The sequence below is a fragment of the Oncorhynchus nerka genome, linkage group LG8, assembly GCF_034236695.1.
Source record: "Oncorhynchus nerka isolate Pitt River linkage group LG8, Oner_Uvic_2.0, whole genome shotgun sequence".
Taxonomy (NCBI): domain Eukaryota; kingdom Metazoa; phylum Chordata; class Actinopteri; order Salmoniformes; family Salmonidae; genus Oncorhynchus; species Oncorhynchus nerka.
Window position 1 is genome coordinate 36,415,338 of NC_088403.1, and position 26,219 is coordinate 36,441,556.

General features: G+C 43.0%; 1 protein-coding gene across 1 annotated transcript in view; it reads left to right on the plus strand.

Annotated features, from left to right (window-relative positions):
* Nucleotides 1-26,219, plus strand: part of LOC115133240 (proton myo-inositol cotransporter-like) — a 66,683-nt gene that overhangs the window by 16,346 nt on the left and 24,118 nt on the right. The window contains exon 4 of the mRNA XM_065021758.1: nucleotides 24,971-25,079. Within this exon, the coding sequence (XP_064877830.1) occupies nucleotides 24,971-25,079 (109 nt within the window). The remainder of the gene's footprint in view (nucleotides 1-24,970; nucleotides 25,080-26,219) is intronic.

Sequence of the window (26,219 nt, forward strand, 5' to 3'; positions counted from 1 at the left end):
ACGTGCCTGTCGGCCCTGCATTAAAGAACATAAATGGTTAAAGAAAATTGTGATAAATAAAAACATATATGTGCCATATAAATGACAAAATAGTTGGGAAGAGATACCCATTCCATGGCACATGGTTTATGAATTGACACGCAAAACAACGCCTGATTCAAAACTTCACATTTTTTCAATTTAAATTATTATACAAAATTCTTGCAACCAATAGAATGTTATATATATGGGGGATACAATCTTCCCAGCTCTGCAGATTTTGCTGTGAGGAGGCAGAGTCATTAGATCATTTATTTTGGTACTGTCCATATGTAGCTCGTTTTTGGTAACAGGTCCAGGAATGGTTGAAAAATTGCCAACATTTTCCTAGAACTAATGCTGCAGATAGCAATACTGAGGGATTTGAAAAGTCAGTCAATCAATCAATAATACAATAATTATTTTAGCAATAACGTTTATCTTTAATTTGCCATCTGTAGAAGCTATGAGAATAGAAAGGTTCAGTACTTTTGTGAAGCATCACAGCACAGTTGAAAAATATATGGCAAATAGAAATCCAAAATGGATGGTGTTAAGAGATAGATGGGAGAGGTTGAATGGAGCTGAAGGGTGGGACTAATAACAAGATAACCAATGTAAAACATACAGGGTCTGTAAAATGTATATAGGTTCAGAAATGTTGTGAAATAGCACAGTTACAAATATAAATCAAACTGGATGGACATCAGAAATAGAGGAAGGACTAAAAACAAACAAAATATAACTATTGTAAAATAGATTGTGTCTGTAAAAAATGTATAAACTGAAGGAAGAAGCCTAAGTATTATTGTTAATTAATTGACTGCAATTGGGGGAAGGGTGGTAGGGTTTGCGGGGAATAATAAAGGTATATTCTAAAATAAAGTATGCATATATTTACCCCCCAAAAATATGGGGGATTGAAAATGATGCAGACAATTACACTGATGGAAGCAACAATCTTCCCGCAATATTAAAGCTGATCCACCCCTTAAGAAATATCTGTATCAACCACTGCTCTCTGATCTCTGTTTCTCTTTGCTGGAGTATATCTTATTAAAGCGTTGGGCTTCCATCTCTACCGTAGAATATATTAGAAATGCCTGTCATGGATGAATTCCCTGCCATCTTAGTACTACTAAGATAATATTTAATCTAAGATAATCTTTCCTGATATTATTTTATCTTAATCATATATGAAGCTTCCAGGAAACTCACCCCGTGTTTTTATTCAGGCCTACTGAACGTATTATATCTACATATATTAACCTATTTTACCTGGTGTATATGGCTGGGAACAAGCCTATTACCAGTCAACATGATAATGTTTTCCTCTTTAGAAGAGCGTTTTATCTCAGCGTTAGTTAGACACCGTAGTAGCCTAATAGGGTGAAGGAGGCTCACACACAGTAAGTCAGACACACAGGTAAGTCAATCAACAGAAGAGGCACCACGCTTCTTTAAGCTGTTTCCTTTGTGATAATGACCTCTGTGTGACGGTGGAACGACATCCGCTGAGCTACTCACTGACCTAGGATTGTTGGTCTTTTATATGACTGAGTTTCAGACAGGAGAGGATTCAATATATTTTTAAATATTGATGGGTCTGTGGGGTAATATTCTGAGAAGAGAGTGAGAGTGTCGTTTGCGTGGGTGTATCCATGTGTCTGTGTCTCTCTCTCTCTCTGTGTGTACAGTATATCCACATGTCTCTGTGTGTGTTTCTCCGTTTGTGTGTGCTGTTTTGATGTGCAGCGGCTGTGTGATCAAGACTACAGGTTGATTTGGAGAGAGAGGCAGAGGAGCTGTTAGAGCCCCTGATGATACTAATCACAGGACTGATACTAACACAACACACTAGTCAATGGACTCTGATTACGGTGTTCTTAGAGGGGGAGAGAGGGGAGAGGGTGGGGGGTGAAAGATGGAGAGAAATAGACAAAAGGGTGAGGGAAAAAAAGAGAGTGAGAGAGATAGACAACAGAGAGAGAGAACAAACAGGTTCTCTTCCAGCGAGGTACAGAATTAGAGAGGCTAAGAAAAGAGAATGTGAGGTTTAGAGAGAAAGGGATGGCAAGGAAGAGTGAAATTAGAGGCTTTTAATTTTTTTTTTAGCTAAAGCTTTCTTTGACATCCGAAAGGGTTCTTTGGCTGTTCCCATAGGATAACACTTTTGTTCCAGGTAGAACCTTTTTTGCTTTCAGGTAGAACTCTTTTGAGGTCCATGTAGAACCCTCTGTGTAAAGGGTTATACTATGGGGACAGCCAAAGCACCATTTTAGGTTCTAGCTAGCAACTTTTTTTCTAAGAGTGTATGTACTGCATAAAGTACTAATAATTTCTTACATTTGTGAAGCGGTTTTCATTATACAGAATAATCTCAAAGGGCATAGACAGGGCAACTGACACAAGGAACACAGCTGACACAACAAGGGACAAGGACACCAAGGAGCCCAGCTATCAACAGAAACCTTCCTAAGGAGAAAAGCCTTTAGGCCCGTTTTAAAGGAGCCCAGAGTCTGTGGTGCCTTCAGGTGACCTGGGAGAGCATTCCAGAGGATGGGGGCGGTCGAGCTGAAAGCCCGATTCCCCCTTGGCGCAGTGCTTGGTCCTTGGGCCATAGAGGAGCAGGCTATTGCTTGACCATAGGGTGCGGGTGGGGTTATAGAGGGAGAGTAGTTTGAGATCAGGCGGGGCATTGCCATGACTTTCCATACACTGGAAAGTCAGCAGGGGGGTTTTGAATTCGATCCGGAATGAGATGGGGAGCCAGTGCAGAGGTGCCAGGATGAGGGGGGGTGTGATGGCGTTTCCGCTCTCTCATCAGGATCCTGGCAGCGTTGTTCAGGATGTATTGGAGCTTATGGAGACTCCTGCCAGGGATCCCGATGAAGAGTGCATTGCAGTAGTGCAGCATTGAGAAGATAAGGCATGGATGAAATTCTCTGCATCAGACTGAGTGAAGGTAGGACGGAGTTTGGCAATGTTCTTGAGGTGCTAGAATTCCGCTTTACACAGTTGTTTGATGTGGCTGTCAAAGGTCAGGAAGGAATCCAGTTTTAACACCCAGATTGGAAACTGAGTGGGAGAGCGGGATGTTCTGTCCTGGACTACTGTATAGATGTTACAGCTGTCAAAGGCTTTGTCTTTCAACTGTATAATTAACTAATCTTCAACGGGTTTCTTGACAGGTTCTGAGATACCTCACAGCTAACTGCCTCAGAAATGATTGTTACAGCCCTTTTTATTTCTTTATTTTTTTAAACCATATTTTTCAGCCATGAAGAAATGTTTTATCCTATGCTTACCATCCCACGGCAATTTCCCCACAGCACAATCTCCCCATTTGATTCATAATTGCCATTTTGCTCTCAATGGCTGCTGCGCTTTCAGGTAATTGAATCATGCAGTATGTCATTCATAACGAATACAAGGTACTGTATGCTACTATATTTGTTATCTGTTCGCTGTACAAATTTACAATGAAGTTTTATGCAATATCCCTCTCTCTTTCTCTCTTTCTTTCTTTCTTTCTTTCTTTCTCTCTCTCTCTCTCTCTCTCTCTCTCTCTCTCTCTCTCTCTCATTCTCTCTCTCTCATTCTCTCTCTCATTCTCTCTCTCATTCTCTCTCTCATTCTCTCTCTCATTCTCTCTCTCATTCTCTCTCTCTCTCATTCTCTCATTCTCGCTCACCGAGATATGGGCAAAAGAAGCAGATAAGAAATGAGATATTACACAGTTAGACATTAATCCAGGAGATAGAGAGTGTAGCACACGTCATGCCTCTTCTACTGCTTAATTCATAATGGACCATTTTTACCATTTTATGGAATCCTGTTGGTTGGTGCCTTAGATCTGATTAAATCCTGTATCTGTTGAACTATGATCATTTGGATTTATGTCATGTAGATGTTCACATAGATTCCTTCAGTTATTATTGCCTGAAGATAGGATGCATCCCAAATGGTACCCTATATAGCCCCATAGGTATTTGGTATTTTATTAGGATCCCCATTAGCTGCTGCAAAAGCAACTCTTCCTGGGGTCCACACAAAACATAATACAGAATGACATAATACAGAACATCAATAGACAAGAACAGCTCAAGGACAGAACTACATTATTATTTTTTTGCTTACATATCAATGCATACACAAAACTGTCAAGGTCAAATACGGGAGAGGCGTTGTGCTGCATGGTGTTGCTATTTCTGTTTTTTGAAACCAGGTTTGGTGTTTATTTCTGCAATATGAGACGGAAGGAAGTTCCATGCAATAAGGGCTCTATATAATACTGTACGCTTTCTTGAATTTGTTCTGGATTTGGGGACTGTGAAAAGACCCCTGGTTGCATGTCTGGTGGGATAAGTGTGTGTGACAGAGCTGTGTGGAAGTTGACTGTGAAAAGACCCCTGGTTGCATGTCTGGTGGGATAAGTGTGTGTGTCAGAGCTGTGTGGAAGTTGACTGTGAAAAGACCCCTGGTTGCATGTCTGGTGGGATAAGTGTGTGTGTCAGAGCTGTGTGGAAGTTGACTGTGCAAACAATTTGGGATTTTCAACACAATGTTTCGTATAAAAAGAAGAAGTGATGCAGTCAGTCTCTCCTCAACTCTTAGCCAAGAGAGACTGGCATGCATAGTATTTATATCAGCCCTCTGATTACAATTAAGAGCAAAATGTGTCACTCTGTTCTGGACCAGCTGCAGCTTAAATAGTTCTTTCCTTGCAGCACTGGACCACACGACTGGACAATAATCAAGATTAGACAAAACTAGAGCCTGCAGAACTTGCTTTTTGGAGTGTAGTGTCAAAAAAAACAGAGCATCTCTTTATTATGGCTATACCTCTCCCCATCTTTACACCCATTGAATCTATATGTTTTGACCATGACAGTTTACAATCTAAGGTAATGCCAAGTAACTTAGTCTCATCAACTTGTTCAGCAGCCACACAATTCATTACCAGATTCAGCTGAGGTCTAGAACTTAAGGAATGATTTGTACCAAATACAATGCTCTTAGTTTTATTATCACTTTCTTTCAACCAATCATCAGTCATTTGTGTCAGTGCAGTACATGTTGAGTGCCCTTCTCTTTAAGCATGCTTAAAATGTGTTGTTCATTTGTTTATAGAGAAATAGCATTGTATTTGGTCAAACACCATTTTTTCCAACAGTTTGCTAAGAGCTGGCAGCAAGCTTATAGGTCTGCTGTTAGAACCAGTAAAGGCCGCTTTACCACTCTTGGGTAGCGGAATTACTTTGGCTTCTCTCCAGGCCTGAGGACTCTGGTACTGCACTATGTTGTGAATAGAGTGCCATTTGGTACACAGACAAACTCATTCACCCGTTGTATTATTGTCTTATTCATCGGTAATTTGGATTCCGTATGAGGTGTTTCGTGGTATGTTACAGTCCAATGACACCCATGTTAATTTCCTAGCTTCGTTATCTGGAGACACAAGGGGATTTGCATTGTTATTTGAAATGAGGGATAATTTAATATTAACATTGCTAGAGGGATAATTTAATATTAACATTGCTAGCGGGGTTATCTTCTAATTTAGTTCAGCTAATCGAGTTTTGAATAAATATTCCTTTTCTTCCACTGTCATTTATTCTGTTTATTTTTAAGCTCAAGGAAACAATTTTGAAACAAACTGAATTTATCTTGCTGAATATGTTTTCAATGATTTTACCCATAAATATTTTTGACATGTGGATAAAAACAACAATTTTCACAGACAACAACTATTACCTACTTTATGATATTAGATGAGCTGTAAAAAAAAAAGTAGTCAGATGAAGCAGATGCTAAACTAGAGGAACGTTTTGCTAGCACAGACTGGAATATGTTCCGGAATTATTCCGATGGCATTGAGGAGTACACCACACCAGTCACTGGCTTTATCAGTAAGTGCATCGAGGACGTCATCCCTACAGTGACTGTACGTACATACCCCAACCAGAAACCATGGATTACTACAGGAAACATTCACACTGAGCTAAAGGGAAGAGCTGCCGCTTTCAAGGAGTGGGACTCTAACCCGGATGCTTATAAGAAATCCCGCTATGCCCTCTGACGAACCATCAAACAGACAAAGCGTCAATACAGGACTAAGGTCGAATCGTACTACACCGGCTCCAATGCTCATCGGATGTGGCAGGGCCTGTAAACTATTACAGACTACAAAGGGAAAAACAGTCAAAAGCTGCCCAGTGGCACGAGCCTCCCAGACGAGCTAAATTACTTCTATGCTTGCTTCGAGGCAAGTAACACTGAAACATGCATGAGAGCATCAGCTGTTCCAGACGATTGTGTGATCACGCTCTTCGCAGCCGATGTGAGTAAGACCTTTAAACAGGTCAACATTCACAAGGCCGCAGGGCCAGACGGACATGTACTCCAAGCATGCGCTGACCAACTGGCAAGTGTCTTCATGGACATTTTAAACCTCTCTCGGTCTGAGTCTGTAATACCAACATGTTTCAAGTAGACTGTGCCCAAGAACACTAAGGTAACCTGCCTAAATGACTACCACGTCTGTAGCCATGAAGTGCTTTGAAAGGCTGGTCATGGCTCACATCGGCGATGTCATTTACAAAATAGCCTCCAACACTCTACTCAGCAAATTGGATGCAGTCTTTCACAGTGCCAACCGTTTTGTCACCAAAGCCCCATATACTACCCACCCCTGCGACCTGTATGCTCTCGTTGGCTGGTCCTCACTACATATTCGTCGCAAAACTCACTGGCTCCAGGTCTATAAGTCTTTGCTATGTAAAGTTCAGCCTTATCTCAGCTCACTGGTCACCATAGCAACACCCACCTGTAGCACACGCTCCAGCAGGTATATTTCACAAGTCATCCCCAAAGCCTACAGCTCATTTGGCCGCCTTTCCTTCCAGTTCTCTTATGCCAATGACTGGAATGAATTGCAAAAATCACTGAAGTTGGAGACTTATATCTCCCTCACTAACTAGCATCAGCTGTCAGAGCAGCTTACCGATCGCTGCAGCTGGACACAGCCCAACTGTAAATAGCCTATCCAACCAACTACCTATTTCATCCCCATATTTGTTTTTCTGCTATTTTGCACACCAGCACATCTGCTCATCTGCACATCTACCACTCCAGTGTTAATTGCTAAATTGTAATTACTTTACAACTATGGCCTATTTATTGCCTTACCTCCTTACTTCATTTGCACACTGTTTACAGATTTTTCTATTGTGTTATTGACTGTACGTTTGTTTATCCCATGTGTAACTTGTCGCACTGCTTTGCTTTAATCTTGGTCAGCTCGCAGTTGTAGATGAGAACTTGTTATTGTTATTTACTGCTGCTCTTTAATCATTTGTTATTCTTATCTCTTACTTTTTTTTTGGTATTTGCTTAAAACTGCATTGTTGGTTAAGGGCTTGTAAGTAAGCATTTCACTGTAAGGTCTACCTACACCTGTTGTATTCGGCGCATGTAACAAATAGAATTCGATTTGATATTGTACAGAGAGGGCCATTAAATTCAACACAGATCCCAATCAAGTCATTATGTAAGGATGTAAAGGAAGCATTAAAGGACAATGGAAGGCAGATGATCTTTATCAAAGCAGATGAAAGCATAATGAATGAAGATTTAGGACTGACCTTTTGTGTTGAGATGTGAATGAAGACAGAGCTATACTCTCACACTCCACCAGTCTGATACTGGCCCACTTATATGCTCTCTTCCCCTCTGTTATTTGATGTCTGTGAAGCATAGGAACACAACCCTGTACATTTGTATTAGTCATACCCCATAACACAGTGTTGCTGGTGGATTGGAAATTATTTTTGCCTTGATTCACCCATATCCACTTTTCCAATTAAAGTATTTGTTTAATGAATATTACATCCTTAACAGTACCAAGTCCCCATAATAATAGCCATCCAAGAACAACCTACGCACAAACCTCTCGGTACTCAAATGGCTCCTAGTAAACACAGGTTATTAGCTCTTCAATGATCTCAGTGCACTTACATCACAATATTCATTATTGCTAAGAGAACATTGTGTGAGTAGTAATATCCAGAGTTGTAAATGCTCTCTTGCTCGCTCGCTCTCTCGCTCTCTCACTCTCTCGCTCTCTCTCCCATTTGTATTGGGGTAGGGGTTAGTTGGGGAACCATTTTTTTTCCAGACGAAACACATAATGGGCCCAGATATTAACCTCTAGACTCACAGCTCCTAGCCAGAGCAACGCCTTAGGGGCTGAGTTGATTGGTTGAAACTGGAGGTGTGTGTGTTGCGCATGTCTTTTTGGAACAGCTCACATGTGATCACGTGAAATTCATCTGGTTTTTCTGTAAGGGTTCACATGGGGACGGAACCCTATGACGTTGTCCAGTTAGTGTTTGTCACGTGTATGTGAGGGTGGTGAGTGACGTATGTACTGTGCGTTAGTCATTTCCTCCTGTACCCAGAGATAGCCCCATACCTGCTTTGATTGAATGGATCAGTTTGACCATTGATTTTTGTCCTGTTTTTGTGAAGAAAATGCTTTGTTTTTTGTCTTCTGAAAGCACCACAGAATGCCTTCTTTTAAAGGGCCCCAAATGACTTTGTAGCAGACATCTTTTGGCAAGATTTCAGAATCCTATCCAACAGATAGTGGTATACAAGCCTTTTTGTCAGGTTTCAAGCTTCTGCTTAATGAATAAGGGGACTCAATCATGGGGAAAGTAGCTCTTATAGCAAGGCTGTCTTTTTGTATTCACCAGCAAGGACCGAGGCATCACATTTTAAAGAGAGACAGAGGCAGTAGTTAGAAACAGTTAACATAAGTATTCCTGCAACATTATTTAGCTGAAATATAGTTTAATCTCTAAAAAAATAAAGCAACTTGATTTGACCCAAATTGGCCATTTTAATTTTTAGGATTCATATAATATTTTCTAAATATAGTACACAACATCTGACTTTGACCATAGTCCTTCCTAATAATAATTAAGACCTAAGCAATCCCCAAAACATTTCAAATGTATCCCATGGAAGCCCAGTTCCCACACCAATCCCACCCAAAATGGACAGTATACAATATCAGTTCTCTATGTCTGAGAAGAGGTATGGAGCTGTGGCTTGGAGTATGGAGCTGTGGCTTGGAGTCTTTCTTCGTACAGTTGAAGTCGGACGTTTACATATACTTAGGTTGTAGCCATTAAAACTAGTTGTTCAACCACTCCACAAATGTCTTGTTAACAAACTATAGTTTTGGCAAGTCGGTTAGGACATCTACTTTGTGCATGACACAAGTAATTTTTCCAGTAATTGTTTACAGACAGATTATTTCACTTATAATTCACTGTATCACAATTCCAGTGGGTCAGAAGTTTACATACACTAAGTTGACTGTGCCTTTAAACATCTTGGAAAATTCCAGAAAATGATGTCATAGCTTTAGAAGCTTCTGATAGGCTAATTGACATCATTTGAGTCAATTGGAGGTGTACCTGTGGATGTATTTCAAGGCCTACCTTCACACTCAGTGCCTCTTTGCTTGACATCATGGGAAAATAAAAAGAAATAAGACCTCATAAAAAAAATTGTAGACCTCCACAAGTCTGGTTCATCCTTTTGAAATGCTTGAACGTACCATGTTCGTCTGTACAAACATTAGTGTGCAAGTATAAACACCATTGGACCACAGAGCCGTCACACCGCTCAGGAAGGAGATGCATTCTGTCTCCTAGAGATGAACATACTTTGGTGCGAAAAGTGCAAATCAATCCCAGAACAACATCAAAGGACCTTGTGAAGATGCTGGAGGAAACAAGTACAAAAGTATCTTTATCCACAGTAAAACAAGTGTTCCTCTCTCTCTCTCCTCGCCCCAACCCAGGGACTCTCTGCACACATCGATAACAGCCACCCTCGAAGCATCGTTACCCATCGCTCCAACAAAATCCGCGGCCCTTGCAGAGCAAGGGGAACAACTACTTCAAGGTCTCAGAGCGAGTGACGTCACGATTGAACTGTATATGCTCAATATGAATGCTCAGTGTCAATGCAATCATAACGGTCCACAGGTGGGCTAGAGGAAAGTATCATCATTTCAGTGAATGAATGATCACGAATGAAGGGAGATGGGAATACAGATTGTAATCTTAAACTATGAAATGCAGTAAACGTACACTGTGTCGTGACTTTACTTTCATTACTCTGATGACTGTTATTTATTGAATCAACCATGTTTAAATGCTACTCGATTTAAATGAATCATGTAACAACTAACTCATTACGTATTTGGAGCACCACGAGAGTAGTTGTTTAAAGAGTTACCATCTCCCGAATTTAACTCTAAAGGTCTTTTACCGATCATATCCATAAAACAGTCAATGTATTAATCATTACCTCGTATCATATCATCATTCTGAACAGTCGTAATGTCCTGCACCTGCAAAAACCCCAGCCTTACTTAAGATTCAGTGCTACACATTGGTTTAATTATTTATTTACTAGCTACTAAATGATAACACAGGATAAACATACACACTTAATACATTAGAAAAGGTCCCGAGTGGACTGGCACAACCTATGGCGGCTTGTTACCAAGGAGAATGACAGGGAGGGAGAGCTAGAGAGCGAATAAGACACATATCGTTGATACATTTTAGGAACTACTCTCACAGTAATCATATACTTTGCACATGAACTGCTGCCCGTATGGAGTAAGAAATCATGAATCTATTTATGTGTGAATGCCTTCGTTCGCCATTAATCTTTGTCGGAACCAGACCTTCTTAGAAAGGGTGTTGGGCCTTTCCTCTGCACGTTTGTAAGGCTCTGATTGTCCAAGAGGTGTTTCTCTGTTCTCCTCTCATTCGCTCCTGAAGCTTCATTGAAGATAGGCTAGCCAGCCATGTTGATGGTTCCAGTTGGGTGATGAGAGTAGCGTACTACGGTGATTTGACAGAGTGTTAGAATGTTCCCACTTAAATTCACTTTCGAAGAGATTTTACTTAGGACAGCTAATCAGCCGTACCAGTGGTTGTCCAGGAGGTGACTTTATTGTCTCAACCACGTTTGAGATTCAGAGTTCAAACCACTTTATAAGTTGGCTGAAACTCTGTCTTTCCTGGTCTACATGTCAGGCTGACGCACTCTCTGACCTCAGTCGGAGCGTGGCTACTTACAGTGCAAAGTTTATTGAAGACAATTATCTCTTATGGCTCTAAAATCACATTCCTATCTTAACAAACATATTGTCATAATTGTTAATATTTCATGCACAACATAAAGGATGGAGACTTTGTGCATGTAGTGTACATAGTTTTCAAGTTACAGTATTTCCTTCATTACACTTTTAATGACATCACAAAATAACAACCCATATGACATTATAATTCTTTAGCTCGCCTCTGACCATTCCCCACATTCTCTGTTAGGAATATTTTTTCAGTATTCCCTTTAGAACGTGTTAGAGTTTCGTCAGGAAAAGTCTCTGGAGACAATTTGGAGAGGGGTGTTCTCTGGATCTCATTTAATTTATGACAGGTTGTGAGCTGTCCCCACCAGCTCCCTCTGTGGGTGAGAGAGGGTCTGGTTACTGTCATCCATTGCCAAGCTGATTTGACCCATTCGGATCCTTACAGGACAGTCATGACAACTGAAAAGCTTAACTAACTGTTAAATAATACAAGTACTAAAACTGAGCTAGAGAGTGGAGATGTAAAAAAAATGCATCCCTCCTGTCTCCTGGCTATCTGTGTGAAATGTGATCTAACTCTCACCAGTCTCCCTTTTGTACTCTTAGCTAACCTGGAAAAGATTTCTAACTAGGAAGACAAGATTTCTTAACACGTCAACCTCAAAGGGAACAACTACCTAACTGTAGCTCTCTGCTCTCTCCATGCATGATGAAATTACACTGAGATAAGCTTTCTCATCTAATTGATCAATTGATCATTGAGATGTTTGTTGCATTGTTCTATTTGCCTGTTTGTACAGGGAGGTTTTAAAACAGTATCAGTCTTTTTACTGACATCAACAACTCCGTTTGCTTCAAAGTAAAGTCATGTCTTCTGCTCTTCTGTCATCCTGATTGTGCTCTTGTCTTCTGTTCTTTTCTCTTCTCATTCATATTAAACTGTACATCAGTGTCTCATGAGAAGACAGCAGAGTGTTATTGTCCGTAACTCAGTGACAGTGTTTGTTCTTCTGTAAAGCTAAATGCAATGGAACATAACAGAACAGGCCTGATCATAAAGGATGGATAACTAGATCTGTGTCTCACAGACCGGACAGCAGAGCTATCACACAGGGATAGGTTTACAGACAAAAGGACAACGTCAGCGAACAGAGAGTCCAGACAGACTAGGAGAATTGGGCATACATGTGTGTGTGTGTATTCAGACCCCTTGACCCTTTACACATTTTGTTAAGTTACAGCCTTATTCTAAAATTGATTCAATCGTTTTTTCACCCTCATCAATCTACACACAATATAATGACAAAGGAAAATCTATAATGACAAAGGAAAAACAGGTTTTTAGAAATTTTTATTAATTTATGAAATATCACATTTGCATAAGTATTCAGACTCTTTACTCAGTACTTTGTTGAAGCACATTTGGCAGCGATAACAGCCTCGAGTCTTCTTTGGTATGACGCTAAAAGCTTGGCACACTTGCATTCTTCTCTGCAGATCCTCTCAAGCTCTGTCAGGTTGGATGGTGAGCTATTTTCAGGTTTTTCCAGATATGTTTGATCGGGTTCAAGTCCGCACTCTGGCTGGGCCACTCAAGGACATTCAGAGGCTTGTACTGAAGCCACTCCTGCGTTGTCTTGGCTGAGTGCTTAAGGTAGTTGTCCTGATGGAAGGTGAACCTTCGCACCGGTGTTAGGTCCTGTGCGCTCTGGAGCAGGTTTTCATCAAGGATCTCTCTGTACTTTGCTCCGTTCATCTTTGCCTCGATCCCGACTAGTCTCCCAATCCCTGCCACTAAAAAACATCCCCACAGCATGATGCTGCCATCACCATGCTTCACCGTAGGCATGGTGCCAGATTTCCTCCAGACGTAACGCTTGGAATTCAGGCAAAAGATTTCAAGAGTTCGAAGGCCACTTTGTTCTTGGGGACTTTCGATACTGCAGACATTTTTGGTACCCTCTCCCAAATCTCTGCCTCGACACAATCCTGTCTCGAAGCTCTTCAGACAATTCCTTCAACCTTATGGCTTGATTTTTGCTCTGACATTCACTGTCAACTGTGGGACCTTTATATAGACAGGTGTGTGCCTTTCCAAATCATGTGCAATCAATTGACTTTACCACAGGTGGACTCCAATCAAGTTGTAGAAACATCTCAAGGATGATCAATAGAAACAGGATGGACATGAGCTCAATTTCGAGTCTCATAGCAAAGGATCTGAATACTAATGTAAATAAGGTATCTGTTTTCAAAAACACTGTTTTTGCTTTGTCATTATGGGGTATTGTGTGTAGATTGCTTAGGATTTTAAAAATGTAATACATATTTGAATAAGGCTGTGTCGTGTCTTTACTATCATTAAATGAAGACTTTTAGTTTTTATCAAAGATTCTCTGTAATTAGTATTACGCGATTAAACTGATTAATCATGTAACTGTAATTAACTAGGAAGTCGGGGCACCAAGGAAAATATTCAGATTACAAAGTTATCATTTTGCTAAAATAATTGTTCAGATATTTTCATATCTGATCCATAGTCTTCTGATTAATTAATTATTTACTTTACCTCACGTTAGTCTCATTCCAAATGTCGTAAATTGTTGGTTATCTGCACGAACCCAGTCTTCACTATGAGTCATCCATACATCTATTGTCTTAAATCATTTATTTATTACTAACTAAGTAATCCACAGAAATGCATAAACAAACAGTAAATATAGTTACAAGAAATTATAGGAGAATGTGCCCTAGTGGGCTAAACCGGCATCGTGGCTTTGTGGACAAAAAGAGAAGTGGGGGTCGACTGAGACGCCACCTCAGATTTAATAATTATAACAATTGAAATGTTAATCCTTTGCAGATGAACGCTAACTCATTCGGGAACAATTGCAATCAATATATATTTACGCTCAGTGTGTCTTCTTGATCGCTGTTGAAAAGTTGTTTCTTTTGTAGAATTGTCCGTCTCTCTCCCAATCTCTCTGTTGTGGTGGTTAGAGTGGATTTTTCAGAGTGACATTCCTTCAGTCGTTATAGAATGGATGTTTCGGCGATTGTCGTTCTTCGTTTTCAATGATACCGAATTCCTAGCTGCAGACTAGTAATTAATATTACAAGACGGAGCTGCTCTTCCTCCCGGGGAAGGACTGCCCGTTCCATGATCTCGCCATCACGGTTGACAACTCCATTGTGTCCTCCTCCCAGAGCGCTAAGAACCTTGGCGTGATCCTGGACAACACCCTGTCGTTCTCAACTAACATCAAGGCGGTGGCCCGTTCTTGTAGGTTCATGCTCTACAACATCCGCAGAGTACGACCCTGCCTCACACAGGAAGCAGCGCAGGTCCTAATCCAGGCACTTGTCATCTCCCGTCTGGATTACTGCAACTCGCTGTTGGCTGGGCTCCCTGCCTGTGCCATTAAACCCCTACAACTCATCCAGAACGCCGCAGCCCGTCTGGTGTTCAACCTTCCCAAGTTCTCTCACGTCACCCCGCTCCTCCGCTCTCTCCACTGGCTTCCAGTTGAAGCTCGCATCCGCTACAAGACCATGGTGCTTGCCTACGGAGCTGTGAGGGGAACGGCACCTCAGTACCTCCAGGCTCTGATCAGGCCCTACACCCAAACAAGGGCACTGCGTTCATCCACCTCTGGCCTGCTCGCCTCCCTACCACTGAGGAAGTACAGTTCCCGCGCAGCCCAGTCAAAACTGTTCGCTGCTCTGGCCCCCCAATGGTGGAACAAACTCCCTCACGACGCCAGGACAGCGGAGTCAATCACCACCTTCCGGAGACACCTGAAACCCCACCTCTTTCAGGAATACCTAGGATAGGATAAAGTAATCCTTCTCACCCCCCCCCTTAAAAGATTTAGATGCACTATTGTAAAGTGGCTGTTCCACTGGATGTCTTAAGGTGAACGCACCAATTTGTAAGTCGCTCTGGATAAGAGCGTCTGCTAAATGACTTAAATGTAATGTAAATGTAATATCAAAGACTTGTTCTCATTCTGTCGGTATCGATAGTCTAAGAGTTTAACCACGTGGTATGGTTAAAAGATTCAGCAATGGTTTGCAACCTTCGTCCCCTCCTAAGGGAGAAAAACATGGTCTGGTGATAATTTCTCAAAGTTGGTTTTATTCGAAATTGCAGAAAAGGGCTGTCCCAGGATGCCTGACCCTAACTGGGCTCATGGGCGGTCCTCTGATTTAGTTCAACTCAAAAGGGAATTGGAGTTTCCTTCATTAAACAGTCCAAAATCACATCACACAATTTTACAAACAGTATCATACTCACTCATTCATCTTATACAACAATTAGATGTAAGCCTCATATCTGAGGCTATTATATAAACAGCGTTAGGGCAATGTGGCCACACCGTCTCCCATGAACTTCCCCAAAATGTAACAAACGGACCAGTTCGTAGCTGGATTCTTCACCGATTTTTATTTATTTTTATACCTTGCCCCGGAACATGAAATTTGTTCGGACCTCAAGTTCTGTGAGGTGGAAGAAATTCCTTTGTTCTCTATGAAAATTCACTCTGTCTCTTATACTGTGTGGCCATGAGGCAGGGTCTTCTCAGGAATTTACGACCTCTCTCTGACCACAGCAGCATAGTTGAAGGAGGCAGAGGGAGGCAGGGAGAGTGGGATGGGCTTGCTGTACCCAAAGAGGGCAACGTCATGACAGCTGTAACGTAACGGAATGTGGAAAAAGTCAAGGGGTCTGAATACTCTCCGAAGGCACTGTATGTGTGTGTGTGCTCTCGAAGATACCGTATGTGTCTGTCTTACTGTCTGTCTGACTGGGCTTGGCAACCGCCAGCGGCCGGCCTTCGGTGCCCTCGGATAACCGACCCAGCTACTACCCTCATACATCTGTAGAGATGGAACAACAAAGCAGGAAAGGAGGAGAGGAGAGATGGAGATGTACTGACCTTGCGGAAATCTCTTACAGACACTTAGTTAAATGACATGTGGGACAGAAAGAGCTATTTCCATAAAATCAAAGGAATGGACTTGGTTGTTAATCTTCCTGTAGATGGGAGTTCCATTGATCTCTTCATTAAGTTCCTTGGGTTATCTTGATTGGGTATTATCCAAGGTCCTGTCTGTCCCGAACCTAATCAAACTATCTATTCACGACAGAGGATGACATTCCACAACCTTACAAATTACTTATTGATCAATAATAAGATGGGGACATTAATCTCCATTGCTTATCAGTAGCTGGATTGGAATCCTAATCAGTATACTGAAAAGTTGTTGAATCCTTCTCAAAGGAACGTAAAATAATCAACATGTTGTCAAACGTCTCGGTCTCTTCCACTCACTCCCCCATCCCTTCCTCTCTCTTTCTGTTATTTGCTTTCTCCCCCTCTTCCTCCCCCACATGCCCTCTTTGTCGTTCTCCACCTCTCTCCTTGCTCACTCTCCGTCTCTCGCTTTCGCTCTCTCTTGGCACTGTGGCTACATTCATCCTGTCACTCTCCTTTGTGTAGCCTAAGACATGCAGTGGAGAGAGATCAATTAAATGTTTCCACTGTAGTAATCAAACAGTGATGCGTGCCTGTGCAGAAGGTTCCATGAGAGAACATCTAGGAACCCTTTCTGGGTTATTTGATGTGCAGAATAAAACATCCCAGCTCGTGAAGCTATCGCTATACCAACATTGGAAAATTCACTCTAATTGGAGTCGCTTGGGTGTTTCCCTGGCGAAGTTTGCCAAGGGGAAATTGGATAATTGGGGATTCCATTGGTGGGTATCAAAGGGGAGAAGATACCCCATAACACTGGCCTCATCTGACTGTACACTAATTAGGTTTTAACTCAGCGGTGTCTATTGTGTTTCCTTTTTACTGTATGGCTACTGCACTCTGTAGGTTTGATATGAGTAATATGGAATTAAATTAAAGAGAGGAGCAGTGTCTTTGTGGTAGACTTTTAAAGGATAGGTGGTGCGAGTATAATGGCTAAAACGGCTTTTATGGTACAGCGGAACACATTACTTGGACAGACAGACCGTCGTGAACCAACCGGGACAGATCTAGATAAATTGGAAGCTACACTCACTCAAATGAACACAACATTAAGATGGAAAGGACATTCTATCCATGTTCCCTGCTTTCCATCCTAATGTAGTGTTCATTTGAGTGAGTTTAGCTTCCAATTTATCTCTGTCCCTCACCCCCCTATTCCTCTCTCACTCATCAATCATTCTCTCAATCTCCCCTCTATCTATCACCCCCCTTTTTCTCCCCTCTCAGTCTCTCTCTCGCTGGACTCATCTGTTCTCTGATTAGGTTAGAGGGGAGCGCTGTTCATGCCCGTGTGTGTGTGTGTGTGTGTGTGTCTCTGCCTGCGTATGTTACGTTCCCCAGCAAGAAAACCAAAAATGTCACTCAAACAGAATTGGGAAATAACAGAATCACTGACTAACGGCCACAACGAAACAGGTGTGGTTTAAGGAAGACACTCATGGGGGTGTCCACTGATAGTTGACTAGCAACAACAACTGGAACCTAAAAGCCACCCACCATGAGTGCCCACTAAACTTGCCCAATTAGAAGCAAACAAAAGAACCCCCCCCCACCCACACAAAACTTAAAGACAACAAGCAAACCAAAATCAGATAAAGGATTGCTTGTCTAGAACTCAAAATAGGGCGTGCCAACTAAAGGTGTTAACCCACTGCATCTATCAAGACAACTGAAGCATTAGGCCAGCCACTTAATATCACCTGGGCCAGCACAGGTGAAACACCTTCCCACTAACGAGATGGCAACCAGCACAGGTGTAAAACATACAGACTACGAGGTGACACCAATCGGTGTGCACTACGTGCTAACGAGCTACATTGTACGTGCTAAAGTCCAACCTCAAAACATAAATGGAAAAACCAAAGCCTGTAAAACCTTCTCCCTTAAGACATCAAATATATCCTATCCTAAGTTTGCTCACAGCAAACAACTTCTATTTCACAACATGGTCAACTTAAATGCGCCGCATTCTCCAATGTAAGCATGGCGTCTGCCGGGGGTCAACAATTAAATATAAGACATAACACATTTTTTTTAAATATACAGTACCATTCAAAGGTTTGGACACACCTATTCATTCAAGGGTTTTTCTTTATTTGTACTATTTTCTACAATGTAGAATAACGGTGAAGATATCAAAACTATGAAATAACACATATGGAATCATTTATATTTGAGATTCTTCAAAGTAGCAACCCTTTGCCTTGATGACAGCTTTGAAAACTCTTGGCATTCTCTCAACCAGCTTCATGAGGTAGTCACCTGGAATGCATTTCAACTAACAGGTGTGCCTTGTTAGAAGTTCATTTGTAGAATTTCTTTCCATCTTAATGCATTTGAGCCAATCAGTTGTGTTGTGACAGGGTAGGGGTGATATACAGAATATTGCCCTATTTGGTAAAAGACCAAGTCCATATTATGGCAAGAACAGCTCAAATAAGCAAAGAGAAACGACAGTCCATCAGTATTTTTAGACATGAAGGTCAGTCAATCCGGAAAATCTCAAGAACTTTGAAAGCTTGTTCAAGTACAGTCTTAAAAACCATCAAGCACTATGATGAAAGTGGTTTTCATGAGGACCGGCACAGGAAAAGAAGACCCAGAGTTACCTCTGCTGCAGAGGATAAGTTCATTACAGTTAACTGCACCTCAGATTGCAGCCCAAATAAATGCTTCACAGAGTTCAAGTAAGAGACACATCTCAACATCAACTGTTCAGATGAGACCGTGTGAATCAGGCCTTCGTGTTCGAATTGCTGAAAAGAAGCCACTACTGAAGGACACCAATAACAAGAAGAGACTTGCTTGGACCAAGAAACATGAGATATGGACATTAGACCGGTGGAAATCTGTCCTTTGGTATGATGACCCAACACACCTCCAGGCTGTGTAAGGACTATTTAACCAATAAGGAGAGTGATGGAGTGCTACATCAGAAGACCTGCCTCCACAATCACCTGACCTCAACCCAATTGAGATGGTTTGGGATGAGTTGGACTGCAGAGGGAAGGAAAAGCAGCCAAAAAGTCCTCAGCATGTGTGGGATGTCCTTCAAGACTGTTGGAAAAGCCTTCCAGGTGAAGCTAGTTGAGAGAATGCCAAGAGTGTGCAAAGCTGTCATCAAGGCAAAGGGTGGCTACTTTGAAGAATGTTACATTTAACAGATATTTAGATTTGTTTAACACTTTTTGGGTTACTACATGATTCCATTTGTGTTATTTCACAGTTTTGATGTCTTCACTATTATTCTACAATGTAGAAAATAATAAAAATAAAGAAAAACCATGGAATGGTTTTGACTGGTAGTGTATATACAAATGATCTTCTTATTTCACAAGTTTTTGAAAAACTCACATGTTGATATAACTCGTGTCCCCTTGGAACGAGCCCAAACAAAAGAAAATTGATCTCCAATACAGAAAAACGTGCAATCAAAATCAATTGTGAGCCAGGGCAACACACTAGCTAAACGCAAAACACAAAACTTATTGACTGCCCACCCTTGAGGCACAATCAGTAACCAAGTTGGCCTTTCAAGGGGAAACTCCTGCAATATCCTCAGTAACTTTCCTCCCATGATTTTCCTCAGTGGAATTGTCTCAGGGAAACGAGTGGCAGTGCACATGATGGTTAAGAGAAACTGGTTGCCACTCTTGGCTTTGGGCAAAGGACCAACACAGTCCACCAGAACCCTGCTGAAATGCAGTAATAGGCTGCAGAGGGGCAACTGGCACAGCTTTGTTCGGTTTTACTATCTGCTGGTAAACAGGATTTACAGTAAGACATAACATCCTGTTTCAGACCAGGCCAGAAGTGTTATGTGGAGTGGAACAAGGGAACCCAAGAGCAGACTCAGATGAGGAAACTGGGATGAAGTAACCAAGGTATTTATTGAACACAGGGGGAGATGGAGTGCAGGTCAGGGGTTGCTCGGGCGGGTTGCTGGAAACCAGGTGCGGAGGCTGAGGCAAGAGCAAGAGGGGTTGAGACAGGGTAAGCAAGTCCGGAGGGGAATCTAAGAAAGTAGTAGAGTGGGGAAACCAGGACAGAGTAGCAGGATGACGAGACGTGTGCCTGGAAACAGGGAGCAGAGTCAGAGCAGGCATAATGAGCAGAGATTACGATCTAGCAGCGTGGAAGTGGCAGGGCTGAGTATTTGTAGAGGTCTTGATTATGGAACAGGTTGCAGCTGGTGGGGATCTGCTCTGACTCCAGCACAGCTGTCTCCGCCCACACAATCACACACACACACACACACACACAGAGGGAGAGGGACAGAGTACTGGGGAGTGGCGGCAGGCCAAGAAGACACAGGATGAGCAATAGAGGGCTTTGCAGGAGTAGATGTGACAAGAAGTTACGCACGATACAGTCATTTGTCTTGTTGACCCCAAGATGGCCTGCCACTACCATCATGAGCTAGCCTCAGTATCTCTTGTCGAAGAGTAACTGGAACGACAATTTGAGATACACTGGGCCAATTGTCCTGCCCATAACTGGCGCAAGAACACCATTTTGTCATTTGAACACCATCTCTGTCAAAGTAACCCACATAAACGTCATCAAACTCCTCTGGACATACATTTGAAGTCGGAAGTTTACATACACCTTAGCCAAATACATTTCAACTCAGATTTTCACAATTCCTGACATTTAGTCCTTATAAACATTCCCTGTCTTAGGTCAGATAGGATCACCGCTTTATTTTAAGAATGAGAAATGTCCGAATAATAGTAGAGTGAATTTGGGCCATTCCTCCTGACAGAGCTGATGTAACTGAGTCAGGTTTGTAGGCCTCCTTGCTCGCACATGTTTTTTCAGTTCTGCCCACAAATATTCTAAGGGATTGAGGTCAGGACTTTGTGATGGACACTCCAATACCTTGACTTTGTTGTCCTTAAGCCATTTTGCCACAACTTTGGAAGTATGCTTGGGGTCATTGGCCATTTGGAAGACCCATTTGCGACCAAGCTTTAACTTCCTGTCACGTTCTGACCTTAGTTCTTTTATTATGTCTTTGTTTTAGTATGGTCAGGGCGTTAGTTGGGTGGGTTCTCTATGTTCCTTTTTCTAAGTTTTGTGATTTCTGTGTTTGGCCTGGTATGGTTCTCAATCAGAGGCAGCTGTTTATCGTTGTCCCTGATTGAGAACCATATTTAGATAGGCTGGTTTCACTTTTGAGTTGTCGGTGATTAATTTCCGTGTTAGTGTTTGTTACCTCACGGGACTGTTTCCTTTGTTTCACTTTGTTATTTTGTATTTTTGTAGTGTTCAGTTTATCTTATTAAAATGGACACTTACCACGCTGCAAATTGGTCCAACCTCTCTTACTCCTCATCAGAGGAATACGACAAACGTTACAGAATCACCCACCACCAAAGGACCAAGCAGCGTGGTAAAGGGCAGCAGCAGCAATCTCAGGACTCCTGGACATGGGAGGAGATTCTGGACGGAAAGGGACCCTGGGCACAGGCTGGAGAATATCGCCGCCCCAAGGCTGAGCTGGAGGCAGCGAAAGCCGAGAGGCTGTGGTATAAGGAGGCAGCACGGTAGCGCGGCTGGAAGCCCGAGAGGCAGCCCCAAAAATGTATTGGGGGAGGCACACAGGGAGTGTGGCTAAGTCAGGTAGGAGACCTGCGCCAACTCCCCGTGCTTACCGTGGAGAGAGAGGGACCGGGCAGGCACCGTGTTATGCCGTGAGGCGCACGGTGTCCCCGGTGCACAGGCATAGCCCGGTGCGATACATAGCAGCGCTTCGTATCGGCCGGGCTAGAGTGGGCATCGAGCCAGGTGCCATGAAGCCGGCTCAGCGCATCTGGTCTCCAGTGCGTCTCCTCGGGCCGGAGTACATGGCACCAGCCTTACGCATGGTGTCCCCGGTTCGCCAGCACAGCACTGTTTGGGCTATTCCACCTCGCCGCACTGGCCTGGCTACGTGGAGCATTCAACCAGGTAAGGTTGGGCAGGCTCGGTGCTCAAGAGCTCCAGTGCGCCTTCACGGTCCGGTCTATCCGGTGCCACCTCCACGCACCAGCCCTCCGGTGGCAGCCCCCCGCACCAGGCTGTCTCTCTGTCTCCTTGCTACAGGTGCTCCCGCCTGTCCAGCGCTGCCAGAGTCCCCCTCCTGCCCTGCGCCGCCGGAGTCCCCCTCCTGCCCTGCGCCGCCGGAGTCCCCCTCCTGCCCTGCGCCGCCGGAGTCCCCCTCCTGCCCTGCGCCGCCGGAGTCCCCCTCCTGCCCTGCGCCGCCGGAGTCCCCCTCCTGCCCTGCGCCGCCGGAGTCCCCCTCCTGCCCTGCGCCGCCGGAGTCCCCCTCCTGCCCTGCGCCGCCGGATACCCCGGCCAGGTCGATTAGAAAGGCCTGCTTGCAGAAGTGTTTTAGGGAGCTTTTGACAGTGATGAGGGGTGTTCGTTTGACCGCAGACCCATTACCGATGCAGGCAATGAGGCAGTGATCGCTGAGATCTTGATTGAAAACAGCCGAGGTGTATTTGGAGGGCGAGTTAGTTAGGATGACATCTATGAGGGTGCCCGTGTTTACTGATTTGGGGTTGAACCTGGTAGGTTCATTGATAATTTGTGTGAGATTCAGGGCATCAAGCTTAGTTTGTAGGATGGCCAGTTAAGCATGTTCCAGTTTAGGTCACCTAGTAGCACGAGCTCAGAAGATAGATGGGGGGCAATCAACTCACATATGGTATCGAGGGCACAGCTGGGGGCAGAGGGAGGCTTGTTTCTGGAAAGGTGCATTTTTAGAAGTAGAAGCTCAAATTGTTTGGGTACAGACTTAGATAGTAATACAGAACTCTGATGGCTGCGTGGTCCCATGGTGTTTATACTTGCATACTATTGTTTGTACAGATGAACGTGGCACCTTCAGGCATTTGGAAAGTGCTCCCAAGGATGTACCAGACTTATGGAGGTCTACAATTATTTTCTGAGGTCTTGGCTGATTTCCTTTGATTTTCCCATGATGTCAAACAAAGAGGCACGGATTTTGAAGGTAGGCCTTTGAAATACATCCACAGGTACACCTCCAATTGACTCAAATGATGTCAATTAGTCTATCAGAAGCTTCTAAAGCCATGACATATTTTTTCTGGAATTTTCCAAGCTGTTTAAAGGCACTGTCAACTTAGTGTATGTAAACTTCTGACCCACTGGAATTGTGATACAATTAACTTTAAGTGAAATAATCTGTCTGTAAACAATTGTTGGAAAAATTTATTGTGTCATGCACAAAGTAGATGTCCTAACCGACTTGCCAAAACTATAGTTTGTTAACAAGAAATTTGTGGAGTGGTTGAAAAACGAGTTTTAATGACTCCAACCTAAGTGTATGTTAACTTCCGACTTCAACTGCATCTCAGCAAAAAGAGGAGCGAGGGAAACATCTTTACTCTGTTCCACTATCAGCTAGACAATGGGGACAAGACCCCATTTTGTTTCATTCCCCCTTCTGTTTGAGCGACATTTTTGGTTTTCTTGCTTGGGAATGTGAGTGTATGCACAAGCAGTGTCTGTGTTTATCAGTCTGTGTGTGTATTTGTGCGTCTCTGTGAAGTTTGCCCACCATTCATTGACAGACCCATTTCCTAGGTTGGTTGGTTCACAGCGATCTGTCTGTCCATCTCTCAGGATCTGAGCTGCAGCTAATCAGTTCTCTGTCCTCTGGTATTGTCTCCTGGGCCCATTCAATCCTGCCTCTACAATGTTAGTGCTCTACAAATAGTTGACTCTCATAAACACATCACTTCCTATCAGTTCCTGATGGCTACATTTGTAACCTGGCAGCTCATGTCCACACTCACTTTACTCACGCAGTCGATAAACACACACACACACACAGTCCAAGTCAACATTCACTTCCGTCAGCTATAAATAATAAGGTGTACCGGTAACATTTGGAGACTGTCAACATGAATGTTTATGGCATCTTTGTGTTATTTTGTGATACACACGATATGAACAGATCTATATTTTGATTAATAACTTAGCTAAGCTTATGAGGCATAAGATGGGACATCCATACATGCATTCAAAGATAATGACAGCAGTAATAGTCAGGAAGCGTTGTGCTGGGAAAAACGGCGTGATTTGATTGGTCTCCCCAGTGTGTGTGGCTAAGTGCAGAGTGGCTCGGTCAGTGTTGAATAGTTATCGGGAGAGCCTGCTGTGACTGGTCCTGGAGAGAGTGTTTTCTGTTTCAGTGAGGCGCTGTCCGGTAGCTGTGCGTGTGTGTGTGTGTGTTCAGCCTGTCTCAGAGCTAAAGGAGCTCTTCCCAGCCCAGCGAGCATCCACCCCCTCACAGCTGCTCCAGGCCAACACTGTGTGTGTTTGTCTGTGTTTGTCTGTGTTTGTGTATGTTTGTCAGCATGTGTCTGTCTGTCTGTGTGTGTGTGTGTTTGTCCATATTTGTCCATTATTGTGTGTGTTTGATATCTCAGTGGAGTTATCAAAGCTCTGCATGCCAGACGTTCTGTCCTATTATGACTGCTTCTCCCTGGAGTCTCTGTTTGAAGGTCTCAGCTGTAAGCCTGCTGCTTCTGCTCCTTCTGCCTCAGACACAACTTTACTTTCAGACAGAACAGAACAAACTTCAGCCACTTGTTGGTGTCGCTGTTGGCCTGTTTCATGTGTATTGTGTTTGTCCATTGATAGGTTGATGATTCTAACCTCTGCTAACCTCTGCTCCTTTGTTTGTGTGTGTGTGTGTGTGTGTGTCCAGATGGCCCGGTGATCTGGAGGATGCTGACCTACCCCCCCACTCGGAGAGCACTCCTGGTGGGATGTGGACTGCAGATGTTCCAACAGCTCTCTGGGATCAACACTGTCATGTGAGTAGCCTAAGCTTTAGTATCTAAGTGGCCTGAGTGGCCCCTGCACATTGAATATGGTACTGGCACTGATCTGTATATACTTGCAGTTTCTTTCTTTTCTTTCTCATGTTTCTTTTCTTTTTCTCCGTATTCCTTGTGTTTTATGTTTGACTTTTTATTATCTAGATATATTTGTTTCTGCACTGTTTGGGAAAGAGCTCACAAGTAAGCATTTCACTGTACTGTTTCACACCTGTTGGATCCTTTGCACGTGGTGAATAACTTTGAAACTTGTTGGTTAGAGTTTCCACATTAAGGAGATTTTTCTTATTTAACTCTGCATCGTTGGGAAAGAGCAAGTAAGAATTTTACTGTAAGGTCTTCACTTGTTGTATTTGGCGCATGTGACAAATAAAGTTAGATTTTGATGTAAGTGGTAAGGCCCTGTTATAGACTAGCGTCCTGTCCAGGGGATGTACTTGTACATCAAGCTGCCTCACGCTACAGAAACAGGAGATATGCTCTGTCTCAGAGATATGCTCTGTCTCAGAGATATGCTCTGTCTCAGAGATATGCTCTGTCTCAGAGATATGCTCAGAGATATGCTCTGTCTCAGAGATATGCTCTGTCTCAGAGATATGCTCTGTCTCAGAGATATGCTCTGTCTCAGAGATATGCTCTGTCTCAGAGATATGCTCTGTCTCAGAGATATGCTCTGTCTCAGAGATATGCTCTGTCTCAGAGATATGCTCTGTCTACGATGTGCCGTTTCGGCTTGCACAAACCAAGGCTCTTGTGCAAATTCGCTGGTCTAACATGCCTAAGCTATAGCTAAGTGAGGTAACATGGTTTTGATTAAGGTACATTCATATTTACAGGATCAACACCGTCATGTGAGTGGTATAGTAACATGCCTATGTAGCCTTCAGCTTAGTGGGCTTGCAAGGTCCTATGAATCATGTCGAATACCAGTTCAATGGCCCAGTCAACGCTTAGACAATGACATGCAGGATCTACACTATCATGTGCTGTAAAGGAGATAGTTCACAGAGCCACACCTGTGTGATTGGTAAGCAACTTTGCCCGAAGAAAATTGACAATTGACAGTGGTAACCTACATTATACATTTTTTGGGGTGTATCAAATTCTTTCACGTAA